This window comes from Schistocerca gregaria, chromosome 5 (assembly GCF_023897955.1).
Source record: "Schistocerca gregaria isolate iqSchGreg1 chromosome 5, iqSchGreg1.2, whole genome shotgun sequence".
Classification (NCBI taxonomy): domain Eukaryota; kingdom Metazoa; phylum Arthropoda; class Insecta; order Orthoptera; family Acrididae; genus Schistocerca; species Schistocerca gregaria.
In genome coordinates, this window is record NC_064924.1 from 128,630,388 (window position 1) to 128,658,246 (window position 27,859).

Sequence of the window (27,859 nt, forward strand, 5' to 3'; positions counted from 1 at the left end):
TTTGTTTTTAATTAGTTCCTTTATTTTGAAATAAACAATGTCTTTTCAACTTTTACTGTTATGTGAAGTATACATGTTGTATATGCCTATAGTTGTAAAGAAACACTTTTATTAGTGTGATTCTTCAGTGGCTCTTGGCATATTTCTTGCTCGAACAGTCCACAGGTGTACTGTCAGTCCATAGTGTCCAACGGGCACAATATTTCAGCAATCAGACATGTCACCATCATCAGGTGTGCTGACAAACTGAGCTCCTGAGGGCAACAGCCGTCTTAAATCCCCTCCCCTCGTGAGGGTTTCTCTCTGCGGTCCACACCTGTGCATCAGCGGTCGGTGAGACACTGGCGTCAGTATCTGTGGTGGCATTGGGGTAATTGCCTCGGCCACCCTAGTTGCCCATTCGTTTGCTTTGCTGAGCTTCTTTTTAATTAGATTCAATGCTGGTTCCCATACCCTGCTGAGGTTGTAGCCACAATCTTGGTTGATGAGTCCGTCCCTGGTACGAGTTTTGATAGCCTCTCTAACGGCGCTCTCCCAGTATTTAGATGTCTGTGCCATGACCTTGGTATGTTGGTCTATTTCGTGATTTTCAGACAAACAGTGCTCTGCAACCACCGACTTGTTGGGGTACCCAAGTCGAGAGTGCCTCTGATGTTCTGAGCAACGATCTTCAATGGTGCGCACTGTCTGTCCATATAAGTCTTCCCACACTGACACGGAATGTGGTAATGCTGACCTTCTGCAAACTGAAATCGTCTTTGACACTTCTCAACAATGCTCGTGTTTTATTTGGTGGGCAAAAGACAGTTCCTACTTGGTGTTTCCTCAATATTCATCCTATTTTCCCCAATAAAGACTGCATTGAGAAGATGCAGAGCCTGCTAAATGACAAATCTTACAGGAAGATCAATGCTGACCCCACAAAGAAGGTGGAGAACAAGACTAGAGCTCTTCTCAAAGACGCAGATTTAGCAGAGGGTGTCGCCAAGAAATTGATACCTCAGGGACCTGTACCGCCAAGACTTTATGGACTCCCTAAAGTCCACAAAGAAGGGGTGCCATTACACCCAATTGTCAGCAACATTAGGACACCTACATATTTGCTAGCTAAATACCGGCAGAATTACTAAGCCCTTATGTGGGTAAATTCCCTCATCACATTCGTAATTCTGTGGATTTCATAAAATGTCTTGACAACTTCAAGCTGAGAGATTCAGATATCCTGGTGAGTTTTGACGTTGTTTCATTATTCACCAGGGTGCCTCTTCAAGAGTCAGTTGAGCTTATTGCACAGAAATTTGAAGAGAAGACAACCGTCCTTTTCAAGCATGTTCTGACCTCCACGTTTTTGCTCTTCAATGGAGAAAACTATGAACAAACAGAAGGAGTTGCAATGGGGAGCCAACTCTCACCTGTGGTTGCAAATTTCTATATGGAGTACTTTGAGGAGGAAGCTTTGGTGTCATCTAAAGAGAAACCTACTTGTTTTCTACATTATGTGGATGACACGTTCGTGATCTGGCCCCATGGAAGGGACAAGCTCCTAGACTTCCTTAGACACCTGAACTCCATACATCCGAACATCAAATTAACTATGGAGACCGAACCAGAAGGACGACATGGTCAAAAGAAGAGTGGATGGCAACCTGGGCCATGGGGTATACAGGAAGAAAACGCAGTATTTGCAAGCACATAGCTGCCACCACCCAACACAGAGGAATGGGGTACTAAAAACACTGGTGCACAGAGCGCGCACCATCTCTGACACAGAAAATCTGCCCCAAGAGCTGGAACACCTCAAAACTGTATTCTGGAAAAATGGGATATTGGAATGGCAGATCAGATGCGCTCTCCACCCAACCTCTACAGTGCAGTGTAAGGAAGAAGTCATGGAGAAAGAGAGAGCCACTGTCTATACACCATATACTGGCACACTATCGAGGAAAATGGAACAAATACTGAGGAAACACCGAGTAGGAACTGTCTTTTTGCCCACCAAATAAAATGCGAAAATTGTTGTGTCAAAGACGATCTCAGTTTGCAGAAGGCCACCACATACCAAATTCCTTGTCACTCTGGGAAGGCTTATATTAGACAGACAGTGCTCACCATTGAAGACCGTTGCCGAGAGCATCACAGGCACACTTGACTTGGGTACCCCAACAAGTCAGCAGTCGCAGAGCACTGTTTGTCCAAAAATCACCAAATGAACTACCAACATACCAGGGTCATGGCACAGACATCTAAATACTGGGACAGACATTAGAGAGGCTATTGAAATTCGTACCAGGGATGGACTCATCAACCGAGATTGTCACTGATGCACGGGCGCGGACCACGGAGAGAAAGCCTCGCGAGGTGCGGGATTTAAGATGGCCGCCCGCCCTCAGGAGCTCAGTTCGTCAGCTCACCTGATGATGGTGACATGTCTGATCACTGAAATATTGTGCTGATTGGACACTATGGACCATCAGTACATCCGTGGACTGTTTGAGCACTTTTATTAGTGGCAACCCACACTGAAAAAATAACTACTCACATGTGAACTCATGAATCACATAATTCATCCAGTACATTTTAGATTACATACAAGAATTTAATACAAAAAGGAACATCTGAGGGCAGCTTCTCTTTTAATGTAAACACCATTTGCTGAGTTTTTTTCCTTTAGCAGGAGTCCATTTCCTCCAAACCAAATAGGTACTTGAGCAATTGTATATTCAAAGCTAATTTTGGGGCCACCAGTACTATTACTGCTGCTAAGTAAATTTGTGTCATTCTGAAGTAGTATTGTATAGGATCTCAAACTGAGGGAAGGTTGTTAATCATTATCAAGAACAAGAATGGATTTGTCACAGATCTCTCTGGAACACACGCCTTAACTTGTGCTATGCTGGACATTTCCTTGCCAACGTAGACTTCCAACGTACAATCCTGTAGATAAGATAGTACTAGTTTCAGTTTTTGTCTGTACTATCATAAAAGTCATTTTTTTCTAAAAGTTGTGTCTGGCATACAAAGTCAAAGGTCTTGCTTAGGTCATAAATAGTGACTTGAGCGAAGCTTTTGTACCTGAGTACTTGAAGGAGATATTTGATTTCAAAGAATATGGTATCAACAGCTAATTTTTTTTCCTGAAACAATGTAGCGCTACCCTGTTAATTCCTTAATTTTCATGGTATGTGAGTAACTTTTGGTAAATTATACAGTCCAGTGCTTTAGCGAATACTGAAATTTGGAGACCGTGTACATCCCTTTTTGTGTACTGCTCATCAGGACAATATTCCTTAGATACACACTTGTTTGTACAATTATTTAAAGTGTACACAATAGAGTATGTTACTTTCTGTGGTAAGTTGCAATATTTGTCATTTTTATCTAAACTGTCTCAGGATTTAAACTGCTTTCCTATTCTTAGGGCAGAATCAAGCAAAACTTAAGAGGAAGTAAATAGCTTGTTAATGATTATTTGTTGTTGTTGTTGTCTTCAGTCCTGGGACTGGTTTGATGCAGCTCTCCATGCTACTCTATCCTGTGCAAGCTGCTTCATCTCCCAGTACCTACTGCAACCTACATCCTTTTGAATCTGCTTAGTGTACTCATCTCTCGGTCTCCCTCTACGATTTTTACCCTCCACGCTGCCCTCCAACGCTAAATTTGTGATCCCTTGATGCCTCACAACATGTCCTACCAACCGATCCCTTCTTCTAGTCAAGTTGAGCCACAAACTTCTCTTCTCCCCAATCCAATAACTCCTCATTAGTTACGTGATCTATCCACCTGATCTTCAGTATTCTTCTGTAGCACCACATTTCGAAAGCTTCTATTCTCTTCTTGTCCAAACTAGTAATCGTCCATGTTTCACTTCCATACATGGCTACACTCCAAACAAATACTTTCAGAAACGACTTCCTGATACATAAATCTATATTCGATGTTAACAAATTTCTCTTCTTCAGAAACGCTTTCCTTGCCATTGCCAGTCTACATTTTATATCCTCTCTACTTCGACCATCATCAGTTATTTTACTTCCTAAATAGCAAAACTCCTTTACTACTTTAAGTGTCTCATTTCCTAATCTAATTCCCTCAGCATCATCTGATTTAATTTGACTACATTCCATTATCCTCGTTTTGCTTTTGTTGATGTTCATCTTATATCCTCCTTTCAAGACACTGTCCATTCCGTTCAACTGCTCTTCCAAGTCCTTTGCCGTCTCTGACAGAATTACAATGTCATCGGCGAACCTCAAAGTTTTTACTTCGTCTCCATGAATTTTAATACCTACTCCAAATTTTTCTTTTTTTCCTTTACTGCTTGCTCAATATATAGATTGAATAACATCGGGGAGAGGCTACAACCCTGTCTCACTCCTTTCCCAACCACTGCTTCCCTTTCATGCTCCTCGACTTTAATGTCTGCCATCTGGTTTCTGTACAAATTGTAAATAGCCTTTCGCTCCCTGTATTTTACCCCTGCCACCTTTAGAATTTGAAAAAGAGTATTCCAGTCAACATTGTCAAAAGCTTTCTCTAAGTCTACAAATGCTAGAAACGTAGGTTTGCCTTTTCTTAATCTTTCTTCTAAGATAAGTCGTAAGGTCAGTATTGCCTCACGTGTTCCAACATTTCGACGGAATCCAAACTGATCCTCCCCGAGGTCCGCATCTACCAGTTTTTCCATTCGTCTGTAAAGAATTCGCGTTAGTATTTTGCAGCTGTGACTTATTAAACTGATAGTTCGGTAATTTTCACATCTGTCAGCACCTGCTTTCTTTGGGATTGGAATTATTATATTCTTCTTGAAGTCTGAGGGTATTTCGCCTGTCTCATACATCTTGCTCACCAGCTGGTAGAGTTTTGTCATGACTGGCTCTCCCAAGGCCGTCAGTAGTTCTAATGGAATGTTGTCTACTCCGGGGGCCTTGTTTCGACTCAGGTCTTTCAGTGCTCTGTCAAACTCTTCACGCAGTATCATATCTCCCATTTCGTCTTCATCTACATCCTCTTCCATTTCCATAATATTGTCCTCAAGTACATCACCCTTGTATAAACCTTCTATATACTCCTTCCACCTTTCTGCCTTCCCTTCTTTGCTTAGAACTGGGTTGCCATCTGAGCTCTTGATATTCATACACGTGGTTCTCTTCTCTCCAAAGGTCTCTTTAATTTTCCTGTAGGCAGTATCTATCTTACCCCTAGTGAGATAAGCTTCTACATCCTTACATTTGTCCTCTAGCCATCCCTGTTTAGCCATTTTGCACTTCCTGTCGATCTCATTTTTGAGACGTCTGTATTCCTTTTTGCCTGCTTCATTTACTGCATTTTTATATTTTCTCCTTTCATCAATTAAATTCAATATTTCTTCTGTAACCCAAGGATTTCTAGCAGCCCTCGTCTTTTTACCTACTTTATCCTCTGCTGCCTTCACTACTTCATCCCTCAGAGCTACCCATTCTTCTTCTACTGTATTTCTTTCCCCTATTCCTGTCAATTGTCCCCTTATGCTCTCCCTGAAACTCTGTACAACCTCTGGTTCTTTCAGTTTATCCAGGTCCCATCTCCTTAATTTCCCACATTTTTGCAGTTTCTTCAGTTTTAATCTACAGGTCATAACCAATAGATTGTGGTCCGAGTCCACATCTGCCCCTGGAAATGTCTTACAACTTAAAACCTGGTTCCTAAATCTCTGTCTTACCATTATATAATCTATTTGATACCTTTTAGTATCTCCAGGGTTCTTCCACGTATACAACCTTCTTAGTGTATAGTAATTTTATTTGGTCCAGTAAATCTGATATGCTATTATTTATTCGAGTAACCCTCTCGGAGTGTGCAATAAATCAGATTTGATTTGCTTTTTCGTGTTTGTCATTGCTTCCAAATTTCCTTCACCCTTCAAGAATGTTATTCCAATGGATACACTTTCGTCATTTTGCAAATCTCTCTCTTCCCTGAAATCCTCCATTTTGTGTTGCTTCTCTAAAAATTATTCTCTTTTATGTCCATTATAATTCCAGTGTCAATTTCAGTGTACCATGTGGGTTTGGCTTTGTAGCTGTTTAGTAAGTTGAAGATCTACTTGGTTTGTCTGTTACTTTCCATTTAGCTTATGTGTCCATAAGACTGTAGTCTTTTTTTCTCATTCCATCAGCTAGCTTTTCAAATAGAGGTCTCTGATCTTAATTTTTATTCAACATTGCTAGTACTTCTAAGTCCCAGTATTTTCCTTATAATACTTCATTCAACTTCTTCCTGTTTTTCAAGACCCCAAATATTGCTAATTCATGTTTTTCTGCTGCCACACACAGTGTTTCAGGATGTACCACTTTTTAAAATTGTCTGAGTTTACTGTTTCAGGATGAACCTTTTTTGTTATATATGGTTTTGACATTCGGAATAGCCATTACATTTTATGTAGTCTGTTTACCATGGCTATCTTTTCTTTTGTATTGCTTGTTACCTATCCACTCTCCAAGGTATTTAAAACATCCTGTGTTAGATATTGTGTTGTGAATTTTAAGATTTAGAGGGCATAATTGACATTTGTCATAAAGTTCAATTTTTCAAATGATATTTTTAGTCCTATTTTTTTCTGCTTGTTTCTGTAATTCTGTGATTTGTTCTTTGGCACTATCCAATGACTTTATAACTAACACCTTATCATCTGCAAAAGCTAGGCAATCTATGGTGATATTATTTGAGTGTCTTTCTAGTTGAACACCATTAGTAGTGATAGATTTTGTCCACTCTCTCACTACCTTCTCTAATGTGCAGTTGAAAAGTAGGGGTAATAAAACATCTCTTCTGTTGTTTTGTTGTTGAGTCAGAATTCCCTTCTAACATTGGTTAGTGTATTTCTATCAGTTGAGTCATATTCCTTTTTAAAATCTACAAAATTTATCATCTATTTGAAGTTTCTGATTTTCCTCATTTCTATTACGTTCTTTAGATTCAGTATTTGCTCTCCACAATGTGTCTGACTTGCAAGAAGTCAGTGTCTGTTCACCAGAGGTGCAACTGGAAACATATTACACAGAGCTAACAACCGTGAGTATTATCTTCAGGGAACTTGTTCCCCTAACTCAAGAAGGAATCACCACTGGAGATGCACTTTGAAATAGATTTTACCCCTAGGTAGCAGCCAATTTCCCTTTTCCTAGTAAATAAAAAGTAGGCATTCGGATTGTGGGAGCCTATCACATTGTGCAAAGAATAAGTCAGAGGATTATGAAATCTGGCTTAAACAACAAACTCACAAAATCAAACACAGTAAAGTACCCTGTCTAACCTTTACAAGAAACCATACTTATCAAGTCTTGTATACTTGGATTGCTATTCACCTAGTTTATATCCTTTAAATCAAGTGTGATACTCTATCAAGCCGCAATCTTTATTGGATGAAAACATTATAAATCACTGAAAGAAAAAAAATACTTCAGATGAATGACTGACATATGACTCAAACACATGCTGTGGTACAGTCTGTAAGTCTTGGTGACCCCAGCTGCCCTAGTTCCACTCAAAATACACTCCTGGAAATGGAAAAAAGAACACATTGACACCGGTGTGTCAGACCCACCATACTTGCTCCGGACACTGCGAGAGGGCTGTACAAGCAATGATCACACGCACGGCACAGCGGACACACCAGGAACCGCGGTGTTGGCTGTCGAATGGCGCTAGCTGCGCAGCATTTGTGCACCGCCGCCGTCAGTGTCAGCCAGTTTGCCGTGGCATACAGAGCTCCATCGCAGTCTTTAACACTGGTAGCATGCCGCGACAGCGTGGACGTGAACCGTATGTGCAGTTGACGGACTTTGAGCGAGGGCGTATAGTGGGCATGCGGGAGGCCGGGTGGATGTACCGCCGAATTGCTCAACACGTGGGGCGTAAGGTCTCCACAGTACATCAATGTTGTCACCAGTGGTCGGCAGAAGGTGCACGTGCCCGTCGACCTGGGACCGGACCGCAGCGGCGCACGGATGCACGCCAAGACCGTAGGATCCTACGCAGTGCCGTAGGGGACCGCACTGCCACTTCCCAGCAAATTAGGGACACTGTTGCTCCTGGGGTATCGGTGAGGACCATTCGCAACCGTCTCCATGAAGCTGGGCTACGGTCCCGCACACCGTTAGGCCGTCTTCCGCTCACGCCCCAACATCGTGCAGCCCGCCTCCAGTGGTGTCGCGACAGGCGTGAATGGAGGGACGAATGGAGACATGTCGTCTTCAGCGATGAGAGTCGCTTCTGCCTTGGTGCCAATGATGGTCGTATGCGTGTTTGGCGCCGAGCAGGTTAGCGCCACAATCAGGACTGCATACGACCGAGGCACACAGGGCCAACACCCGGCATCATGGTGTGGGGAGCGATCTCCTACACTGGCTGTACACCTCTGGTGATCGTCGAGGGGACACTGAATAGTGCACAGTTCATCCAAACCGTCATCGAACCCATCGTTCTACCATTCCTAGACCGGCAAGGGAACTTGCTGTTCCAACAGGACAATGCATGTCCGCATGTATCCCGTGCCACCCAACGTGCTCTAGAAGGTGTAAGTCAACTACCCTGGCCAGCAAGATCTCCGGATCTGTCCCCCATTGAGCATGTTTGGGACTGGATGAAGCGTCGTCTCACGCGGTCTGCACGTCCAGCACGAACGCTGGTCCAACTGAGGGGCGCCAGGTGGAAATGGCATGGCAAGCCGTTCCACAGGACTACATCCAGCATCTCTATGATCGTCTCCATGGGAGAATAGCAACCTGCATTGCTGCGAAAGGTGGATATACACTGTACTAGCGCCGACATTGTGCATGCTCTGTTGCCTGTGTCTTTGTGCCTGTGGTTCTGTCAGTGTGATCATGTGATGTATCTGACCCCAGGAATGTGTCAATAAAGTTTCCCCTTCCTGGGACAATGAATTCATGGTGTTCTTATTTCAATTTCCAGGAGTGTATTTTGGTAGATATTATGAATTCTCACGGCTGTCAGTGTTTGTGACATAACAGTAATTTTAAGTGCCCAAGAGGCTAAATTCCACGTGAATTACTACAAGTAAATAATACTACCTGTAAATCCCTGATAGGTGGGGTGACTTTACTTTATCCATCATAAGATGAGCAATATTTCATTTGATTTCTAAGTGCAACCCCCCAAACACAAGTCTCGTTTCCGGGATGCGGCTGGCATTCGAGGTCGGCTTATATTTGGGTAAATATGGTAGTTTAAGGAAGTACACACCACTAATTTCACAGTTTATAGATCTGGAGACACAGAATACTGCATATAAGAACTCCCAAGACCTACAGAATACTTGTGGATTACTTCAATGAACTATACAACTGGTACCCACCCAAAAGACGAATTTCGTTTTGAGAATGTAATGCAAATACAACCAGACTGAAAGTCACCAACAATAGAGGAAATCTAAGCAATTATAAAACAACTTAAAAATAACAAAGTGTCAGAGCCAGAAAATATAGTTGCTGAATTGCACAAACATCTTGTGACAACAATATTCTAAGTCTAACAGAAATCATCAATGAAATTTGTACAACAAATAGCCTATCATCAGAATGGACATCAGCATTACTTCACCCACTACATAAAAAAAGAGTTGAAAACTGGTCCTAACAATTATACAGAGATGTCACTCTTGCAAGTGACATGCAAGATCTTGCCCATGGCACTTTTAAATGGTGCTGCAGAAATACTCATCTCGCAACTAGGAGAGCACCAAGCAGGATCCCTAGTTAGTAAGTATATTTTGTTGCTAACCTGGCCATCATTATCAGATAAACCATTGACTATTGGTTTTACAGCGAAGTCACTGCAGGCTGTTGTGCTGTGTTCTTAAATCCTCAGTTTATATTTTACAGTAGCAAACAATCCAAAGCTCGGCATCAACAACTCTACGTGCCCTCAGTGAATACTTTTTCTAGAAAATCAACATTAAAGTCTCCACAAACAATGAGTCTCCAGATAAGTCTGCATAATGCTATTATAACTGTCTCTGTCTGCTCTATGAAGCTTAAGAAACTTTCTGCAGGTGGCATGTAAACAGGTGCTACTGCAACTTATGCTTTTCCTGTTCTATTATTGTGCCACAATATTCAAAGAACTTCTTGAACAATGTTCATTAACTTGAAGCTGCTCAGAGTTGACCTCATTTTTTGCATATACAGCCACTCCCACTATGTCTTCATTGGCTACAGCAGTATGATATTAGCTTGTAGCCACCAAGAAGAATGTGCTCAATTTTAATGATTTCCATGTTCTGGAATGTACATCAGATCTGCTGAAATTTCATCTGTTCTTTCATTTTCCCATATGGTTATGAGGAGTTCATCTCTTTTATTAATGAGACTTTTGAGGGACGACACAAGAGGCATTTCTTTTAAAAGAATGGCTTTTTCTGAATCACAGTACTTTGTTTCCTAGTACCTGTTCAACTATAACTATATTTATTCTGCAGATCTGTCATTGGACGGGTTTACCCTAAAAAAGGTCTAGAAAGCACATTAGAAATTGCTGAGGTTGATCAGACTGGATGATTCACATCATTAGCCATGCAAATATCACTGATGTTATTCAATTTGTACATGGACAAGCTGTGTAAGAAACCAAAGAAAAATGTAGAAATGGAATTAGAGACCGTGGAGAAGAAATAACGAGTTTGAGGTTTGCCGATGATGTCATAATTCTTTCACTGATGGCAAAGAACTGGAAGAGCAGTTGAATTGAATGGACAGCAACTGGAAAATAGATTATGCGATGAAAATCAACAAAAGTAAAACAGAGATAATGGAATGTAGTTCAGTTAAATCAGGCTATAATAAGGAAATTGTATTAAAAATGATACACAGTAATAGATTTTTGCTGTTTGGGTAGGAAAATAACAGATGGGTGTAAAAGTCCAGAACATGTAAAATTTGGATTGACAATAGCAAAAAAACTGTTTTTGAAAAAGAGAAATTTGTCAACATTGGATATTAATTTAAATGTTAGGAAGTTCTTCTTCAGTTATTTATGTGGACTGCAACCTTGTATTGGTGTTAAACTTGGACAATAAACATTGTTCAGATCACAAGAGAATAGAAGCTTTTGAAATATGATGCTACAGAAGAATGCTGAAGATCAGATGGATAGATTAAGTAAATGAACTTAATTAGGAAAAAAATATGACACAACCTGACTAAACGAAAGAACACATTGTGAAGTTTCAAGATGTCATCAACTTGGTAATGGTGGAATGTGTTCAGTACAAACAGTAAAGGGACACCAAGGCTCAGATAACTTCAGATGGATGTAGATCAAAGCAGTTATGCAGAGATGAATAAACTTGGTCAGGATACATGAGCAGACCAGTGTGGAAAGATGCGTCAAACCATTTTTTAAAACTAAAGACCAGAACAACAATAACATTCAATTGGTTTAAGATTGGAGTTAATACAGTGACACCTGTGAGCACATGAATAAGTCATTTCTGGTGTAAAATCACCCATGATGAAATCAATATCAGTCTAAGGTCACCCTTAGCAATGTATAAAGGCAACATTAATTATCATTCTTTACAATGTTTTGTTTTGTCCTCTGAAGTCAGTCTTTTATGTGGTTTGTCTTTCATCAGTAGTCAGTGGCAATACTTCTTCCTGTATGTTAAGTGATTCAAATGGTTCAGATGGCTCTGAGCACTATGGGACTTAACATCAGTGGTCATCAGTCCCCTATAACTTAGAAGTACATAACCTAACTAACATAAGGACATCACACACATCCATGCCCGAGGCAGGATTCGAACCTGCGACCGTAATGGCCACGCAGTTCCAGACTGAACCGCCTAGAACCGCACGGTCACACCGGCCGGCTTAAGTGTTCCCATTAGCAATTTCTGATTTTATATCAAACTAGCCTTCCACCCATTGGCTTTGCCTATGTATGCATAAATCACATATATTGCACACATATATGTGTCCCCCCTCTCTCTGGCCATATCTTCATCACACTCTCTCTGTATTCTCCTCCCCACACTCTCTATTCACCTCCTCCTCCCCCATCTCTATCTCCACCTCCCCCCTCTATCTCCTTCTCCCCTCTCTCTTTGTCCATCTCCCCCTCCCTCTTGCTCTTTACATCTCTTCCTCCTTTTTCTTTTTGTCCACCTTCTCCTCCTTTCTCAACCTGTCCATCATCTCCTCCCCCTCTCTCTATGTCCCTCTTCTCCTCTGCCCCTTCTCTGTCCATTCCACCTCCTCCACTCTCTCTGACCATTTCCTCCTCCTCTTCTGTTTTTATGTCCATCTCTATCTCCCACTTCTCTGTGCCCATCTCCTCTCTCCCTCTATCTGCGCACCTTCAACTCCCTTCTCTCTTTCCTCCTACACCTTCTCCCTGTCTACCTTGTGCACTCCCCCCCCCCCCCCCCCCCTTATGTCCATCACCTCTTCCGAATCTCCATGTCTGTGTCCTCCTCCCCATTTTTTCTCTATCCATATCCTTCTACTCCCTCTCTCTGTTCATATCTCCCTATCTGCCTACCCCCTCTGTGTCATTTCCTCCTACACCTTCTCTCAGTCCACTTCCTGTCTCACTCCCCCCCCCCCCCCCCCATGTCCATCATCTCTTCCACTTTCCCTGCCTGTCTCCTCTTTCTCCCCCTTTCTGTTCATATCCTCCTACTCCCTCTGTGCCCATATCCTCATACCCACTCTGTGTCATTTCCTCTGACAACCTCTCTTCAGCCACCTCCTTTTCTACCACTTTGTGTCCATCGCCACTTTCTGTCTGTCTCCATTTCCTCAGGACTCTGCCTACATACATATTTGACACCAATATTGCATATCTCTCCTCCTCGCCCCCCTCTTGGTCCATCTGCTCCTCCCTCTCTGCCGATCTCCTCCTCCTGCCCATCTCCTCCATCTTTGACCATTACATTCTTCCACCATGTCTCTGTTCATACCTCTCTCCCCCTCTGTCCATCCCCACCTCAGCCCCTCTTTGTCCATCTCTGCCTTAACCTTCTGCTTGCCCACATAACATGCTCCCCCTTACAACTCTCTATATTTCCATCTCCTCCTCCTCCTCCTCCTCCTCCTCCTCCTCCCTGTGTTGGTCCATTTTCTCCTTCCCCCCTCTGCCCACCTCATCCTCCCCCACTCTCTGTCTATTTCCTCCTTGCACCTCTCTCTGCCAATATTTTCCTCCCCACCTATCTGCTCATCTCCACCTCCCCCATTCATCATCTTCTCCAACCACCCGATTTGCCCATCTCCTCCTCTCCCATCTCTCTTTCCCTCTCCTCCTCTCGCTTCTCTCTCTGTGCATCTTCTTCCGTATATCTCTCTGACCTTCTTCTTCCCCTCTCACTATACATCCATATTCTCCTCCCCCATCTCTCTGTTCATCTCTTCCTGCCCTGTATCTCTGTCTGTCTCCTCTTGCTCCTTCTCTCTATCAATATTCTCATCCCCTTTCTCTGTATCTCTGTCTCTGTCCATCCTCTCCTAAATCTATCGTTACATCCCCCTCAGCCATAACAGTTTGATAAAGCAGGTTGATACTACTCCATTCCACACACCTCTTGTACAGGGCAGCCTGCACACCAAAAGCTGGACAACTGATCTGTAGGCTGTCCTGCACAGCAGGTCGATAAGCAGACTGTTAATATTCCCACACAACAGGGGGATACAGGGCATCCTACAAGGCAGATGCTGTAAAACCACAATTGCTCATACCCCACTTCTGTTGGAGCTAGGAGGTTGTAAACCACACAGTGCTATTACTTGTGAAGTTTTGTGTGTGTGTGTGCCAAATTTTTTTGAACTTAATTCATGCATTTCAAGCAGGAGATCCCGGACATATATACATACATAAGTACAAACATTTACACAGTCTGCTTTACATATTGGGTCTACAACTTTGGTTCCACTGTTTTGCAATAGAGGGCAGTAGTGCCTAGTGGCGCTGCAGATGGTTGGTTGTGTCATACATAAACTTAGGCTTTTGTAAACATAAAGCCATCAAAATATTAGTTGATTTGTTATTTGATCATAAAGTTATTTCAATTGCATATTTCAGCTTACAAGCCCAGTTCTCATCATTTACACCAACTTTCAATTTTCTGCTTTAACATGAAGAAATCTGGAGCTGAGACTCATAAAATACTGGGTAAGACCTCCTCTATCTTGCCTTCTATGTGCCATTTCCTTCTACCCCTCTCCCTCCCCATCTATTCCTCCATCCCCTTTCCCTGTCAATCCCCCCTCCTCTCTCAGTCCATGTCCTCCTCCCCTACTCTCTGCCTTTCTCCTGCTCCTCTCTCTGTCCATGTCCCCTCCCCTTCACTCTGCCTGTCCATCTCTTCCTCTCCCCCTCTCCTCCACTGTCTGTTCATCACTTCCCCTATTCATCTCATGTTCCCCCAGCCATGCCAATCTGTGCAAGTAGCACCTGCAAAACAGGTTGATAAAGCAGGTTAATACTTCTCCAACATAACATGCCTGTTGTGCACATTAGCCTACAAGTCAGCAGCTGGGAACTGATTCTTGCTCCTGACATGTAGGCTTCCCTTCAAAGCATGTCAATAGGGCTCGCCAATATTATGCAACAGCGTGCATGTCATGCACGTTAACCTATATGTCAGGGGCTGAAAAAACATGTTTTGCTCGTATCTCCACTGATATTGGAAATAGGAGGTTGTCAACACCACAGTGCTGAAACTTGTGAATTTTGCTACTGCTGTGCCAAATTTGGTTGAAATCAATCCATTGGTTTTGGAGGAAATCCTGACATACATCCATACATACATACGTTCTTGTTTATATTTATAGGCAGATAAATAACTAGATGTAAATATAGATTTCTAAATTCAGATTATCACTTTCATATATATTTTGAAAGAAGTAACCAATCAACAATATCTGGTTTCAGTTGACTCCACTAAACCACAGCCTGAGGGAGCTATGTGTCTCTTCACACTGAAAAATCATTCCTATCCTGAATATATTTGCCTTACTGATACTGGAGTGGTGTGTGTTGATGTTCACCCAGACTATCCTAGTATGATTGTAGTTGGACTATATGATGGAAATGTTGCTGTTTACAATGCTAGTGTGTCGGACAAGGAACCAGCAAGGAAGAGTCACTTCAAAGACAAGCATGGAGGTATTGTATGGCAGGCAAGTAATATTTTACATCTGCATTAAACATAAACTGTAATACCTGTCTATGGGAAACACTGGGGATTTTGGACACATTATTGTGTTCAAAGATATAAAACCTATAACATTCTGTCATCAAATACTCCATTGAAGTTGAAATTATTAGTTACACGGAATCTCACAACGGTGATTCATTATACGACTGCAGTAGATTATGGAAGTCTGCACTCCATCTCAGTGTGTGTGTGTGTGTGTGTGTGTGTGTGTGTGTGTGTGTGTGTGTGTGTGCACAAGCGCCCTTACAAGCACTTTTATGTTTGTGTTTGTTTTCATTTTATGCTCCACAGCTGTTATGTATTGCGGAGACTGATAGTTCTGCCACATATCAGCAAATTCTATGTTATTTACCATTGGTATCCAGTGATCATATGCTAATATGCTGCAGTGCACTGAAACTATTTCACTTAAATTATGACATTTTGTTTCAAATGTGAGCCACGAATTGCATTAAAAGCACACCATTTTTCTTCAAATGAATGCTGGTATGCAAATAGAACAGGCAGAAACATCTTTCATAGAACTCTCACTGTGATACATAAAAGCCAGTGTTGAGTGCTGAACTGATGATCAGCCATACTACAATCAACTCAAAAAAGGGATACAACTGTCTGTTTTTGACTGCATGTGCTCTGATTTGACATCATCTTCTAAGGCTGTTTTGCTCATAGCACTAGGTCAATATTTTTCTTTGAAAATGTGTGTATAGTATTTTTGAGGGGCGGTTGATGTATAGGTGACATGACCTAGTGGTGAAGTGCACCAACTGGCAATTTACATCTACATAGATACTCTGCAAGCCATCGTATGATGTGTGGGGGAAGGTACCCTACACCTGTACTTCTCGTTTCCTTTCCTGTTCCACCCGCAAATAGAACGAGGGAAAGTGACTGTCTTTATGCCTCCATATGAGTCCTATTTCTTGTATCTTATCTTTGTGGTTCTTATGTGCAATGTGTGTTGGTGGCGGTAGAATTGTTCGGCAGGCAGCTTCAAATGCCAGTACTCTCAATTTTCTCAATAGTGTTTCTCAAAAAGAATGTCACCTTCCCTCCAGGGATTCCCATTTGAGTTCTCAAAGCATCTCTGCAAAATTTACGTGTTGTTTCTGGCCTACCGGTAACAAATTTAGCAGCTGGCCTCTGAATTGCTGTGATGTCTTCCTTCAATCCAATCTGGTACCAATACCAAACACTCGAACAGTTCTCAAGAATAGGTCGCACCAGCATCTCGTATGCGGTCTCCTTTACAGGTATACCACTCTTTCCTAAAAGTCTCCCAGTGAACTCAAGTCAACCATTTGCCTTTCCTATCACAGTTCTCCCACGCTTGTTCCATTTCATATTGCTTTGCTACATTATGCCCAGATATTTAAATGACTTGACTGTGTCAAGCAGGACACTAGCAATACTGCATCTGAACAGGTTTGTTCTTCTTACTCATCCACATTAACTTACATTTTTCCACATTTAGAGCCAGCTGCCATTCATCACACCAACTAGAAATTTTGTCTAGTCATTGTATACCTTCCTACAGTCATTCAATTTTGACACCTTGCCATACACCACAGATTGCTGCTCACTCTGTCTGCCAAATCATGTATGCATATAAAGCACAACAGTGGTCCTATCACACTCCCCTGGGGCACTCCTGATGATGCCCTCTTTCCTGATGAACGCTTGCTGTTGAGGACAACATACTGGGTCTTCAAGCCACTAACATATCTGTGAACTTACACATGCTTGTACCTTCATTAGCAGCTTGCAGTGGAGCACCATGTGAAATGCTTTCCAGAAATCTAGCAATATGGAATCTGCCTGTTACCATTCACTCACAGTTTGCATTATGTCATATGAGAAAAGTGCAAGCTGAGTTTCGCATGAGTGATGCTTTCTAGAACCATGCTATTTCATGGACATAAGCTTCTTGGTCTCACGAAAATTTATCATTTTCAAACTGAGGATAGGTTCAAGAATTCTGCAGCAAACGGAACTTATAGGGATATGGGTCTGTAATTTTGAGGATCCATGCTTTTAACCTTCTTATATACTGGAGTCACCTGCACTTTTTTCCAGTTACTTGGGACTTTGTGCTGGGCAAGAGATTCATGATAAATGGAGGCCAAGTGAGGGGTCAGTGCCATAGAGTATTCTTTGTAAACCAAATTGGGATTCCATTGGGACCTGGGATTTATTTGCTATATCTTTTAGTTGTTTCTCTTTGCCAGGTATGCTTATTACTATGTTGTCCATACGAGAGTCTGCCGACAGTCAAATGATGGTATGTTTGTATGATGCTCCTTTGTGAACAATTTCTTGAATGTGAAATTCAAACCTTTGGCTTTCGTTTTGTTATATTCAATTGCCACACCTGACTGGTCAACAAGGGACTGAGTTGAAACTGAGCAATTTTACATAGGACCAGTATTTTTTCATGTTCGCTGCCAGACCTTATACTAAGGTGTGCATGCTTCATACATAGATATTTTCACAGAAATCTCTATTAATCTTTGCTTGTTGTCATGTGTGCATTCTCTTTTGAACTGTGAGTGCAACAGCCTCTGCTTCCTCAGCATCTTCTGCATTTCTTTATTAAACCATGGTGGATCTTATCCATCCTTTATCCACTTATTAGGCACATAAATCTCCAGACAACGATTTACAATCTGTTTAAACTTTGCCTATAATTCCTCTTCATCCATCTAACTGATACTAAGTAACATTAGTTTGCGGTGCCTCGTTGTATCTTCTCTAAATCTTAGAGCCGTGCTCCTTGGACTATTAGTGTGAACTTACTTGAATGGTGAATACAGGTTCAGCTTCCCCACAGCTCTGGTGTCTTCTGCTTGCATCAAACTCTTCAATGAAGATTCTATATTTTGAAGAAGGTGAATATTCATCTACTATTCCAAAATCCTATTATCTAGTCAAAATAAAGACTCTCTCAAAATTCAGTTGCTGTTAACATATTCTATATTCAAAATTCAATACACCATTTCACTGCCACCTTAAACAGTAAGCCCACACTTTATTAGGGCATTCGCACACGACTGAATTCAACCAAATTAAATAACATTTTTTCTCAACGATACAATACTAATATGCACGTACGTCTTTTCAAGACCCAGTCACTATTAATAATAATAATTTTTTTTCTTCTGTTGTCTCTCCACACCACACAACAATCACCAATGTTTCTTGTGCATGAAATTCGTCCACGTAATTATGGGCCGGTAGTTTTTATTTTCTCTTTGCTGCAACCGAGTGCGTCATTTGTTGGCCCGGTTTTGCTCTTCTTTCTCGGTCAGCCTGCACAAATAACATTCTGCGACAGTGTGTTCGAAGCGGCTCTGGGGGCACTACATATCCCCCCCCCCCCCCCCCCCCCCAGCTGGAACACTCGTTATTTTAGATACAACATATAATATCTTTTGCACTTATCATTCACACAAAACCTTTAGCACAGAAATAAAAAAAATACATTTGTCTCATTGCTATCATTGCCTCAGATGGTCACGTCATTTTACCAATAGACTTAGTAGTACAAGCAATTTAAGATACAACAAGTGTTTTTCTTCTCTGCCTTAACTTTTATCTTCCCTTTATTCTACTTATTCTACAAGGTACTATCACATCTATGAACAGTTTATTTTAATTTACTCTAAACAAATCATACGGACAGTTTATTATAACTTACTCTAAATGCATCATTCCCTCTGAGAAATGCAACCGTCATCCTCATAACCAAATGCTCTAGTCCTTGACTAGCACTACTTCCCCCTCTTACACATGATGGTTGTCACTTCTTATCTAGTGTTCTTGTCTGCGAGTTTGTCTTCAATTGTCTGAGTGATGAAGTGTGATCGTGTGTCCTGGTTCTTCGGCCAGCTAAGGTTCTTAGTTGAAGATTTATATGTTGTTGTTGTTGTTGTTGTTGTGGTCTTGAGTCCTGAGACTGGTTTATTGCAGCTCTCCATGCTACTCTATCCTGTGCAAGCTTCTTCATCTCCCAGTACCTATTGCAATTTACATCCTCCTGAATCTGCTTAGTGTATTCATCTCTTGGTCTCCCTCTACGATTTTTACCCTCTACGCTGCCCTCCAATACTAAATTGGTGATCCCTTGAAGCCTCAGAACATGTCCTACCAACCGATCCCTTCTTCTCGTCAAGTTGTGCCACAAACTTTTCTTCTCCCCAATCCTATTCAACACTTCCTCATTAGTTATGTTGTCTACCCATGTAATCTTCAGCATTCTTCTGTAGCACCACATTTTGAAAGCTTCTATTCTCTTCTTGTCCAAATGATTTATCGTCCATGTTTCACCTCCATACATGGCTACACTCCATACAAATACTTTCAGAAATGACTTCCTGACACTTAAATCTGTACTCCATGTTAACAAATTTCTCTTCTTCAGAAACGCTTTCCTTGCCATTGCCAGTCTACTTTTTATATCCTCTCTACTTCGACCATCATCAGTTATTTTGCTCCCCAAATAGCAAAACTCCTTTACTACTTTAAGTGTCTCATTTCCCAATCTAATTCCCTCAGCATCACTCAACTTAATTTGACTATATTCCATTACCCTCGTTTTGTTTTTGTTGATGTTCATCTTATATCCTCCTTTCAAGACACTGTCCATTTCATTCAACTGCTCTTCTAAGTCCTTTGCTGTCTCTGACAGAATTACAATGTCATCGGCGAACCTCAAAGTTTTTATTTCTTCTCCATGGATTTTAATACCTACTCCGAATTTTTCTTTTGTCTCCTTTACTGCTTGCTCAATATACAGATTGAATAACATCGGGGAGAGGCTACAACCCTGTCTTACTCCCTTCCCAACCACTGCTTCCCTTTCATGTTCCTTGACTCTTATAACTGCCATCTGGTTTCTGTAGAAATTGTAAATAGCCTTTCGCTCCCTGTAATTTACCCCTGCCACCTTTAGAATTTGAAAGAGAGTATTCCAGTCAACATTGTCAAAAGCTTTCTCTAAGTCTACAAATGCTAGAAATGTAGGTTTGCCTTTCCTTAATCTTTCTTCTAAGATAAGTTGTAAGGTCAGTATTGCCTCACGTGTTCCAGTATTTCTACAGAATCCAAACGGATCTTCCCCGAGGTTGGCTTCTACTAGTTTTTCCATTCATCTGTAAAGAATTCGTGTTAGTATTTTGCAGCTGTGGCTTATTAGACAGATTGTTCGGTAATTTTCACATTTGTCAACACCTGCTTTCTTTGGGATTGGAATTATTATGTTCTTCTTGAAGTCTGAGGGTATATCGCCTGTTTCATACACCTTGCTCACCAGACGGTAGAGTTTTGTCAGGACTGGCTCTCCTAAGGCCGTCAGTAGTTCCAATGGAATGTTGTCTACTCTGGGGGCCTTGTTTCGACTCAGGTCTATCAATGCTCTGTCAAACTCTTCACACAGTATCGCATCTCCCATCTCATCCTCATCCACATCCTCCTCCCTTTCCATAATATTGTCCTCAAGCTCATCACCCTTGTATAGACCCTCTGTATACTCCTTCCACCTTTCTGCTTTTTCTTCTTTGCTTAGAACAGGGTTTCCATCTGAGCTTTTGATGTTCATAAAAGTGGTTCTCTTATCTCCAAAGGTCTCTTTAATTTTCGTGTAGGCAGTATCTATCTTACCCCTAGTGAGATAAGCCTCCTTTTTGCCTGCTTTATTGATTGCATTTTTATATTTTCTCCTTTCATCAATTAAATTCAATATTTCTTCTGTTACCCAAGGATTTCTACTAGCCCTCATCGTTTTACCTAATTGATCCTCTGCTGCCTTCACTAATTCATCCCTCATAGCTATCCATTCCTCTTCTACTGTATTTCTTCCCCCCATTCCTGTCAATTGCTCCCTTATGCTCTCCCTGAAACTATGTACAACCTCTGGTTCTTTTAGTTTATCCAGGTCCCATCTCCTTAAATTCCCACCTGTTTGCAGTTTCTTCAGTTTTAGTCTACAGGTCATAACCAATAGATTGTGGTCAGAGTCTACATCTGCCTCTGGAAATGTCTTACAATTTAAAACCTGGTTCCCAAATCTCTGTCTTACCATTATATAATCTATCTGATACCTTTTAGTATCTCCAGGGTTCTTCCATGTATACAACCTTCTTTCATGATTCTTAAACCAAGTGTTAGCTATGATTAAGTTGTGCCCTGTGCAAAATTCTACCAGACGGCTTCCTCTTTCATTTCTTAGCCCCAATCCATATCCACCTACTACATTTGCTTCTCTCCCTTTCCCTACACTCGAATTCCAGTCACCCATGACTATTAAATTTTCATCCCCCTTCACTATCTGAACAATTTCTTTTATTTGATCATACATTTCTTCAATTTCTTCATCATCTGCAGAGCTAGTTAGCATATAAACTTGTGCTACTGTAGTAGGTGTGGGCTTCGTATCTATCTTGGCCACAATAATGTGTTCACTATGCAGTTTGTAGTAGCTTACCCGCATTCCTATTTTCCTGTTCATTATTAAACCCACTCCTGCATTACCTCTATTTGGTTTTGTGTTTATAACCCTGTAGTCACCTGACCAGAAGTCTTGTTCCACCTGCCACTGAACTTCACTAATTCCCACTATATCTAACTTTAACCTATCCATTTCCCTTTTTAAATTTTCTAACCTACCTGCCCGATTAAGGGATCTGACATTCCACACTCCGATCTGTAGAACACCAGTTTTCTTTCTCCTGATAACGACATCCTCTTGAGTAGTCCCCGCCCGGAGATCCGAATGGGGGACTATTTTACCTCCGGAATATTTTACCCAAGAGGACGCCATCATCATTTAATCATACAGTAAAGCTGCATGCCGTTAGGAAAAATTATGGCCGTAGTTTCCCCTTGCTTTCAGCCGTTCGCAGTACCAGCACAGCAAGGCCGTTTTGGTTAGTGTTACAAGGCCAGATCAGTCAATCATCCAGACTGTTGCCTTGCAACTACTGAAAAGGCTGCTGTGCCCTTCTTCAGGAACCACATGTTTGTCTGGCCTCTCAACAGATACCCCTCCATTGTGGTTGTACCTATGGTACGGCTGTCTGTATCGCTGAGGCACGCAAGCCTCCCCACCAACGGCAAGGTCCATGGTTCATGGTTATATAAATCACGGAAAAGAGAAGGACTTCAGCAATACAAGTATATGAATGTGGATAGAGGGAAAGATAGATTGGTACTCTAAAGAGAAGTAAGAAAGGAAATAAAAGAGTTGGTTTGCTAAGATCGAAGAAAGAAAGAAGGTAGCCCCTAAGACAGGAAACCCTTTCCTCCCCCCTTCCCCAGGATCCCCACTTCGCCAGTACTTAAGTGAGAAGCTGAAAGAGGTATGATGTTCGGTGTCTCCTACAGAACGAACATTCTTACCGTCACCTAGAAGTCCCCGAAGAAAAGATCTTCTCAACTCCTATGGAATGGCAAATGATGAAGAACCAGTCACACTTCTTTGCGAGGGCTATGTGATGGGTGTGGTGTTTGTGTAGTGTTGGTCATGCCTATGCCTACACTACCCATCCCTTATACAAAATTGAGTACAAACCCTCCCCTATCACATCATATTTTACAAAAGGTACAAAACATTTTATAAAAATTTAAACACCATCTAACACTGAATTATGCCACTTCTCTCAACACTGGCGTTTATTATGTTCTATCTAGAAGTACAGAGACCACCAGATAACACTCTCAGGAACACACTCCCCGGGTTTTACTTTTGCGAAACTCACATATGAGAGTATCTGGCACACTTCCTCAGCAGAATATATCCAGATCCAAATGCAGTTTCAAAGTTGACAAATTTATGTCAAGACTGTGTGGGACCTAGCCTTCGTAGATTACATTTATGGGTTTTACCTTTTCAGAACTCAAAAATGAGATAAACCTGAACCCAGTTGTCAGTACAGTCATTTCAGGATGACTTGAAAATGACCGTTTATAAATTTATAGTATGAGAATAGATTACAGAATAATTGAAAAAGTGAAGGGAATCCAGTGCAGGAATACTAAAGTAGAAGCAACACCGAATCCAACTCGCAAACCAGCAGACGTCACTCTGCCCGTTAACACAGAATGTCAACATCCCTGGGGATTTTGTACATATCTCTTTATGTCTTTAACATTATACTTCCTTTCTCCTCTATTGGATTGTCTAAATACTTGGCCCTCGTGAAGTGCCAGTCAAAATACTTACGCATCAAACTCCAAGCGTTGCTGTAGTATTTCGGGTCCCATAAATCTGAAATTAACTTCTCTTGTGCACTGGAAGACCAATAGTTTTCTTTTAATTTTCTTTGAAAGTCTTCCCAGGACGTGAAGTTGTCTATGTTTACTGTGCCCCATTCTGGAGCTTCACCCTCCAAATAACCTATCTCAAATTCTATTTTCTTAGCCTCTTCCCAACTTTTAGGCATGGCCTGATTAAATCGTTTTAGGAAATGGGTGGGGTGTACCTCTCCATCTGGTTTAAACCTAGGTAACGGTCGGGAAAAGCCTGCCATTTGGTCCCCATTGCAAATCGTTAATTATTTCTTTATTTAGAACAAGATTTTGAGACACTGTACTCTTTTCAAGTTTTTCCCGAATAATTTTGAATTCCCTACTTAGGTTATCTAAGTCTTTTTTAGTTTGATCTAATTCGGAGGTAATTATAGGCGCTTAATTTTTCTTCCACTTTCCGTTCTATTAGCTCATCCACCTGTTGCTCTATACCGGTTAGATTGATCAGCTCAGTTGTAGTTCACTTTTCTTTGAGATTTTGTTCTACAGTTTCTAAACGTAAGCTAACTCCTGAAATTTGCACCTGAACTAATGGGATCAATTTATCTTGTTTATGTACATTTGTTTTAATGTTGCTTAATTCCTGTTTAACCACATCAAATGTGACCTTACAGACCTCTTTCAAGGAGTCAAAATTTTCGTTGACTCTGGTTCCTAGGGTACTACATTTACAGTCGACATCATACTCTAATTTCTGGGCTATTTCACGTAAATTTTTCTCCTGTCTCTCCTCAAAGTCTTTAATCAAAATATTTACTCTTTCACTTAGAGAGTCAGACAATTCTTTCTTCAAGTCTAACTTGCGGTGTTGCATTTGAGTGTTCTGTGAATCTAATTTAGACTTTAATTCTGAGTTCTGTAAATCTAGTTTTGAATTTAATTCTGCCTTCAGTTTGTCTTGTCTTGTGTTCTGTGACTCAAACTGAGTTTTGATAAACTTCAGTAATTCACTCAAATCAGGGCATGGGTTTCCTATCCCCATAGCCCCAACATGCTCTTCTGAGTGTTGATTATCCCCTTCCATCTTATTCTTCTTGGCCTTAAGTCCAGTCAACATTCACAGTACCCCCTACTCACAAGTCTTACACTGCACAATTGAACATAAGTCAAAGTTCACTCACCTGGTGTGACTAGATGATCTGCTACTGGTGGCGTCAGTGTTGGTGTAGACGGCAACATTGGCATTTTTAGATGATGACGTCAGAGTTGTAGACGGCGGCAGCGGCATTGTAGATGGCAGTGTCGGCATTCGTGAATGGCAGCGTTGGCATTTGTGAATTAATGGATTGACTGTGGTGTTTGTTCTACTCGATTTCCTTGCTTCTATCACCATTAACCAACAGGACAATTTTCAATAAATATCTTCAAATCTTGTTCACGGTTACCCGTTGCTATGGCAACACTCGTCAATCTTTTCTACTTGATTTTGTTAATCTTCCACCTCCTTCAGAGGACCTTTCTTTACCGGTCGCCACATTATGCGGTGCCCCATTGTATCTTCTTTAAAACATAGAGCCACGCTCCTTGGACTATCAATGTGAACTTACTTGAATGCCGGATACAGGCTCAGCTTCCCTGCAGCTCTGGCATCTTCTGCTTGCATCAAACTCTTCTCCAAAAATTCTATATTATGAAGAAGGTGAATATTCATCTACTATTCCAAAATCCTATTATCTAGTCAAAATAAAGACTCTCTCAAAATTCAGTTGCTGTTAACATATTCTGTATTCAAAATTCAATACATCATTTCACTACCACATTAAACAGTAAGCCCACACTTTCTTAAGACATTCATACATCACTGAATTCAACCAAATCAAATATCATTTTTTCTCAACGATACAATACTAATATACATGTCCGTCTGCTCAAGACCAAGTCACTATTAATAATAATCATTTTTTTTCTTCTGTTGTCTCTCCACAACACACAACAATCACCAATGTTTTTCGTGCATGATATTCATCCATGGAATTCTGGGCCGGTAGTTTTTATTTTCTCTTTGCTGCAACCGAGCACGTCACTTGTTGGCCCGGTTTTGCTCTTCTTTCTCCGTTAGCCTGCACAAATAACATTCTCCAGCAGTGTGTATCTGTTTATGCTACAACCCACTACAAAATAACGAGTGTTTGAAGCGGCTGGAACACAAGTGACTCCAGACTTTCGTAAAATTCTGGGGGTGCTACAAGTTCCCTGTCTGAGTGAGATGATAAAAACTGCTATCTGCTCTGTCTATCAGAAACATACTCCTAGCCTTCTTGACTCATTTACCAACTTTTGATGACCATTGTTACATCATGATTGCTAGTCCCCATTTCTATAGTGACGTTGTCAATAAGGTCCAGCCTACTTGCAGCTATAAGGTCTAAGATATTTCCATTGCATGTGGGATGCCCATCCAGCTGCCGAAGACAGTTTTCAGAAAATATGTTCACAAGTGTTTCGCTTAACTGTTTTCTGTACTTTCCACAATGAGTATGTAGACATCCTAGACTGTACTCAGTAGATTAAAGTTGCCTTCAACTAGTATTGCATCATCTGGATATTTATGACGTACTGACAGTAGACTTCTCTGAATGACTAGAACTGTCACAGCAGAATCGGGTGGCCAATAAAACCATGCAACAATTGACTTGGTTTCACCTACACCTGTTATACGCAACCAGATAACTTCACTGTCATGCTCAATTTCGACCTCAGTACAGACAATATTTTTGTCAATTGCATTGAACACTGCCCCTCCTATGGGGGGCTTCTTTCCAGTATATGTTCCATTTTCAATATATGTTCCATGACTTGCTAAATTTCTCAGAGCTTTCCACTTCGTATTTCAGCCAGCTCTTGGTCCCAAGAATAATTTAAGGGAGAGAACTTTCTTGGTGCGCATTAAGTTTGGAAACTTTATTAGGAATGTTTTGACAGTTTACTGATAAAATTTTGACAGTTGAAGTGCCTTTACTCTGAATGTAGTCTGACTTCCTTTGCTGCACATCAACTGGGAAGTCTTCATCAGAGTGCCTAAAACTACCCTCTAGCATAAAAAAACCCTCATGTGCACTCCACAAGTACTCTGCTATCCGAATAGGTTGTGTCTGATTCTGGCTGCTTCCATCATATTTTTCACATTTTTGTTTTATTTTATTTTATTTCATACAGTGATGTCCTTTTCAAGTTCCAAAGAATAGTTTGCCTGAGTGGGTCACATGAAAAGGTAAAACTCTCTCTGAAGATTTACAAATAGAGGATGAGGAATTTTTGAACAGCAATTCACATATCAGTGCCTTGGCCCAGTTCATTGGCTCGGGTTTGAATCCCACTGTTACCTTAACTTTTTAATTTTATTTTATTCCTTGCATTGTTAAATGATTGATTATAAAATTTAAATATATTTAAATAGTTCATTTTGTATATGTAAAATTAATATATTCCATTTAATTATTCATGTTAACTAAATGTTCCACCTGTTCTTGGTAAAGTAACAATTGCAATTATTATCATTGTATGTCAAAAGACTATAGATGGTGCTAAAAAAAGTAACTGTATGAGAAAATTTTGTATGAAATTGTATGAGAAGAGTTGGTTCTGTGGGTACGATTTTTGCTTTCTTTGCTTTCCATGTTTGTTATTCGGAAACAGTGGTGCATGGAATACAGGGATAGTGAAAGACCTGGCACATATTAATGCACAAATAAAAAAAAAAATGAAAAAACGTACTGTAAATCATAAACATATGAACTACATACTTGATCTTTGTGTATTAGATAAAACTAATATTGCAACAATATTAAGTCACATCTGAAATACAATCGGTTTATTTTTGTAATATTGTAGTACATTGGTAAAATTTTGCATGAGCCACAACTGTAATTTACTGACATTGACTTACATGACTGATGTGCTTATCATTTGCATCCAGGCATTTTAGTTTACTGTCTACTTAAAGACAATAGAGGTTGACTTCACAGCATGTCTTTCAAGAAAAGTTCAGTAACAAAAATAGAACGGTACGGTATAACAAAAAGATGGGTTTAAAACATCTGTGAGGTTATAAGGTGAACACTTGCTATAAGTGACACTAGCATTGCACACAACACTATAAAATGAGTGAGGAAAGCGATATATGTACTTAAGCCTCCACACATCAGTTCACTTCATTAGCAGCTCTGAGGATGACGACTCAGTCTGTTGTTGAAATTTTTTGCACACTTGCTATGACAGTCTGATTGTTCACTGAGGCATTTTGATATGTTCACCTTATGAGCTACTGCAGAAGTTTAGGCATTGTACTCAATTTTGGAGAAGAAGAATAAAAACCTCCATTTGGCCAAGCATGTTTAAGTT

The 27,859-nt window shown here is 40.9% G+C and overlaps 1 protein-coding gene across 1 annotated transcript in view; it reads left to right on the forward strand.

Annotated features, from left to right (window-relative positions):
- Positions 1-27,859, forward strand: part of LOC126273258 (dynein intermediate chain 2, ciliary-like) — a 225,725-nt gene that overhangs the window by 107,183 nt on the left and 90,683 nt on the right. Inside the window, exon 5 of the mRNA XM_049976803.1 lies at positions 14,929-15,176. Coding sequence (XP_049832760.1) covers positions 14,929-15,176 — 248 coding nt within the window. The remainder of the gene's footprint in view (positions 1-14,928; positions 15,177-27,859) is intronic.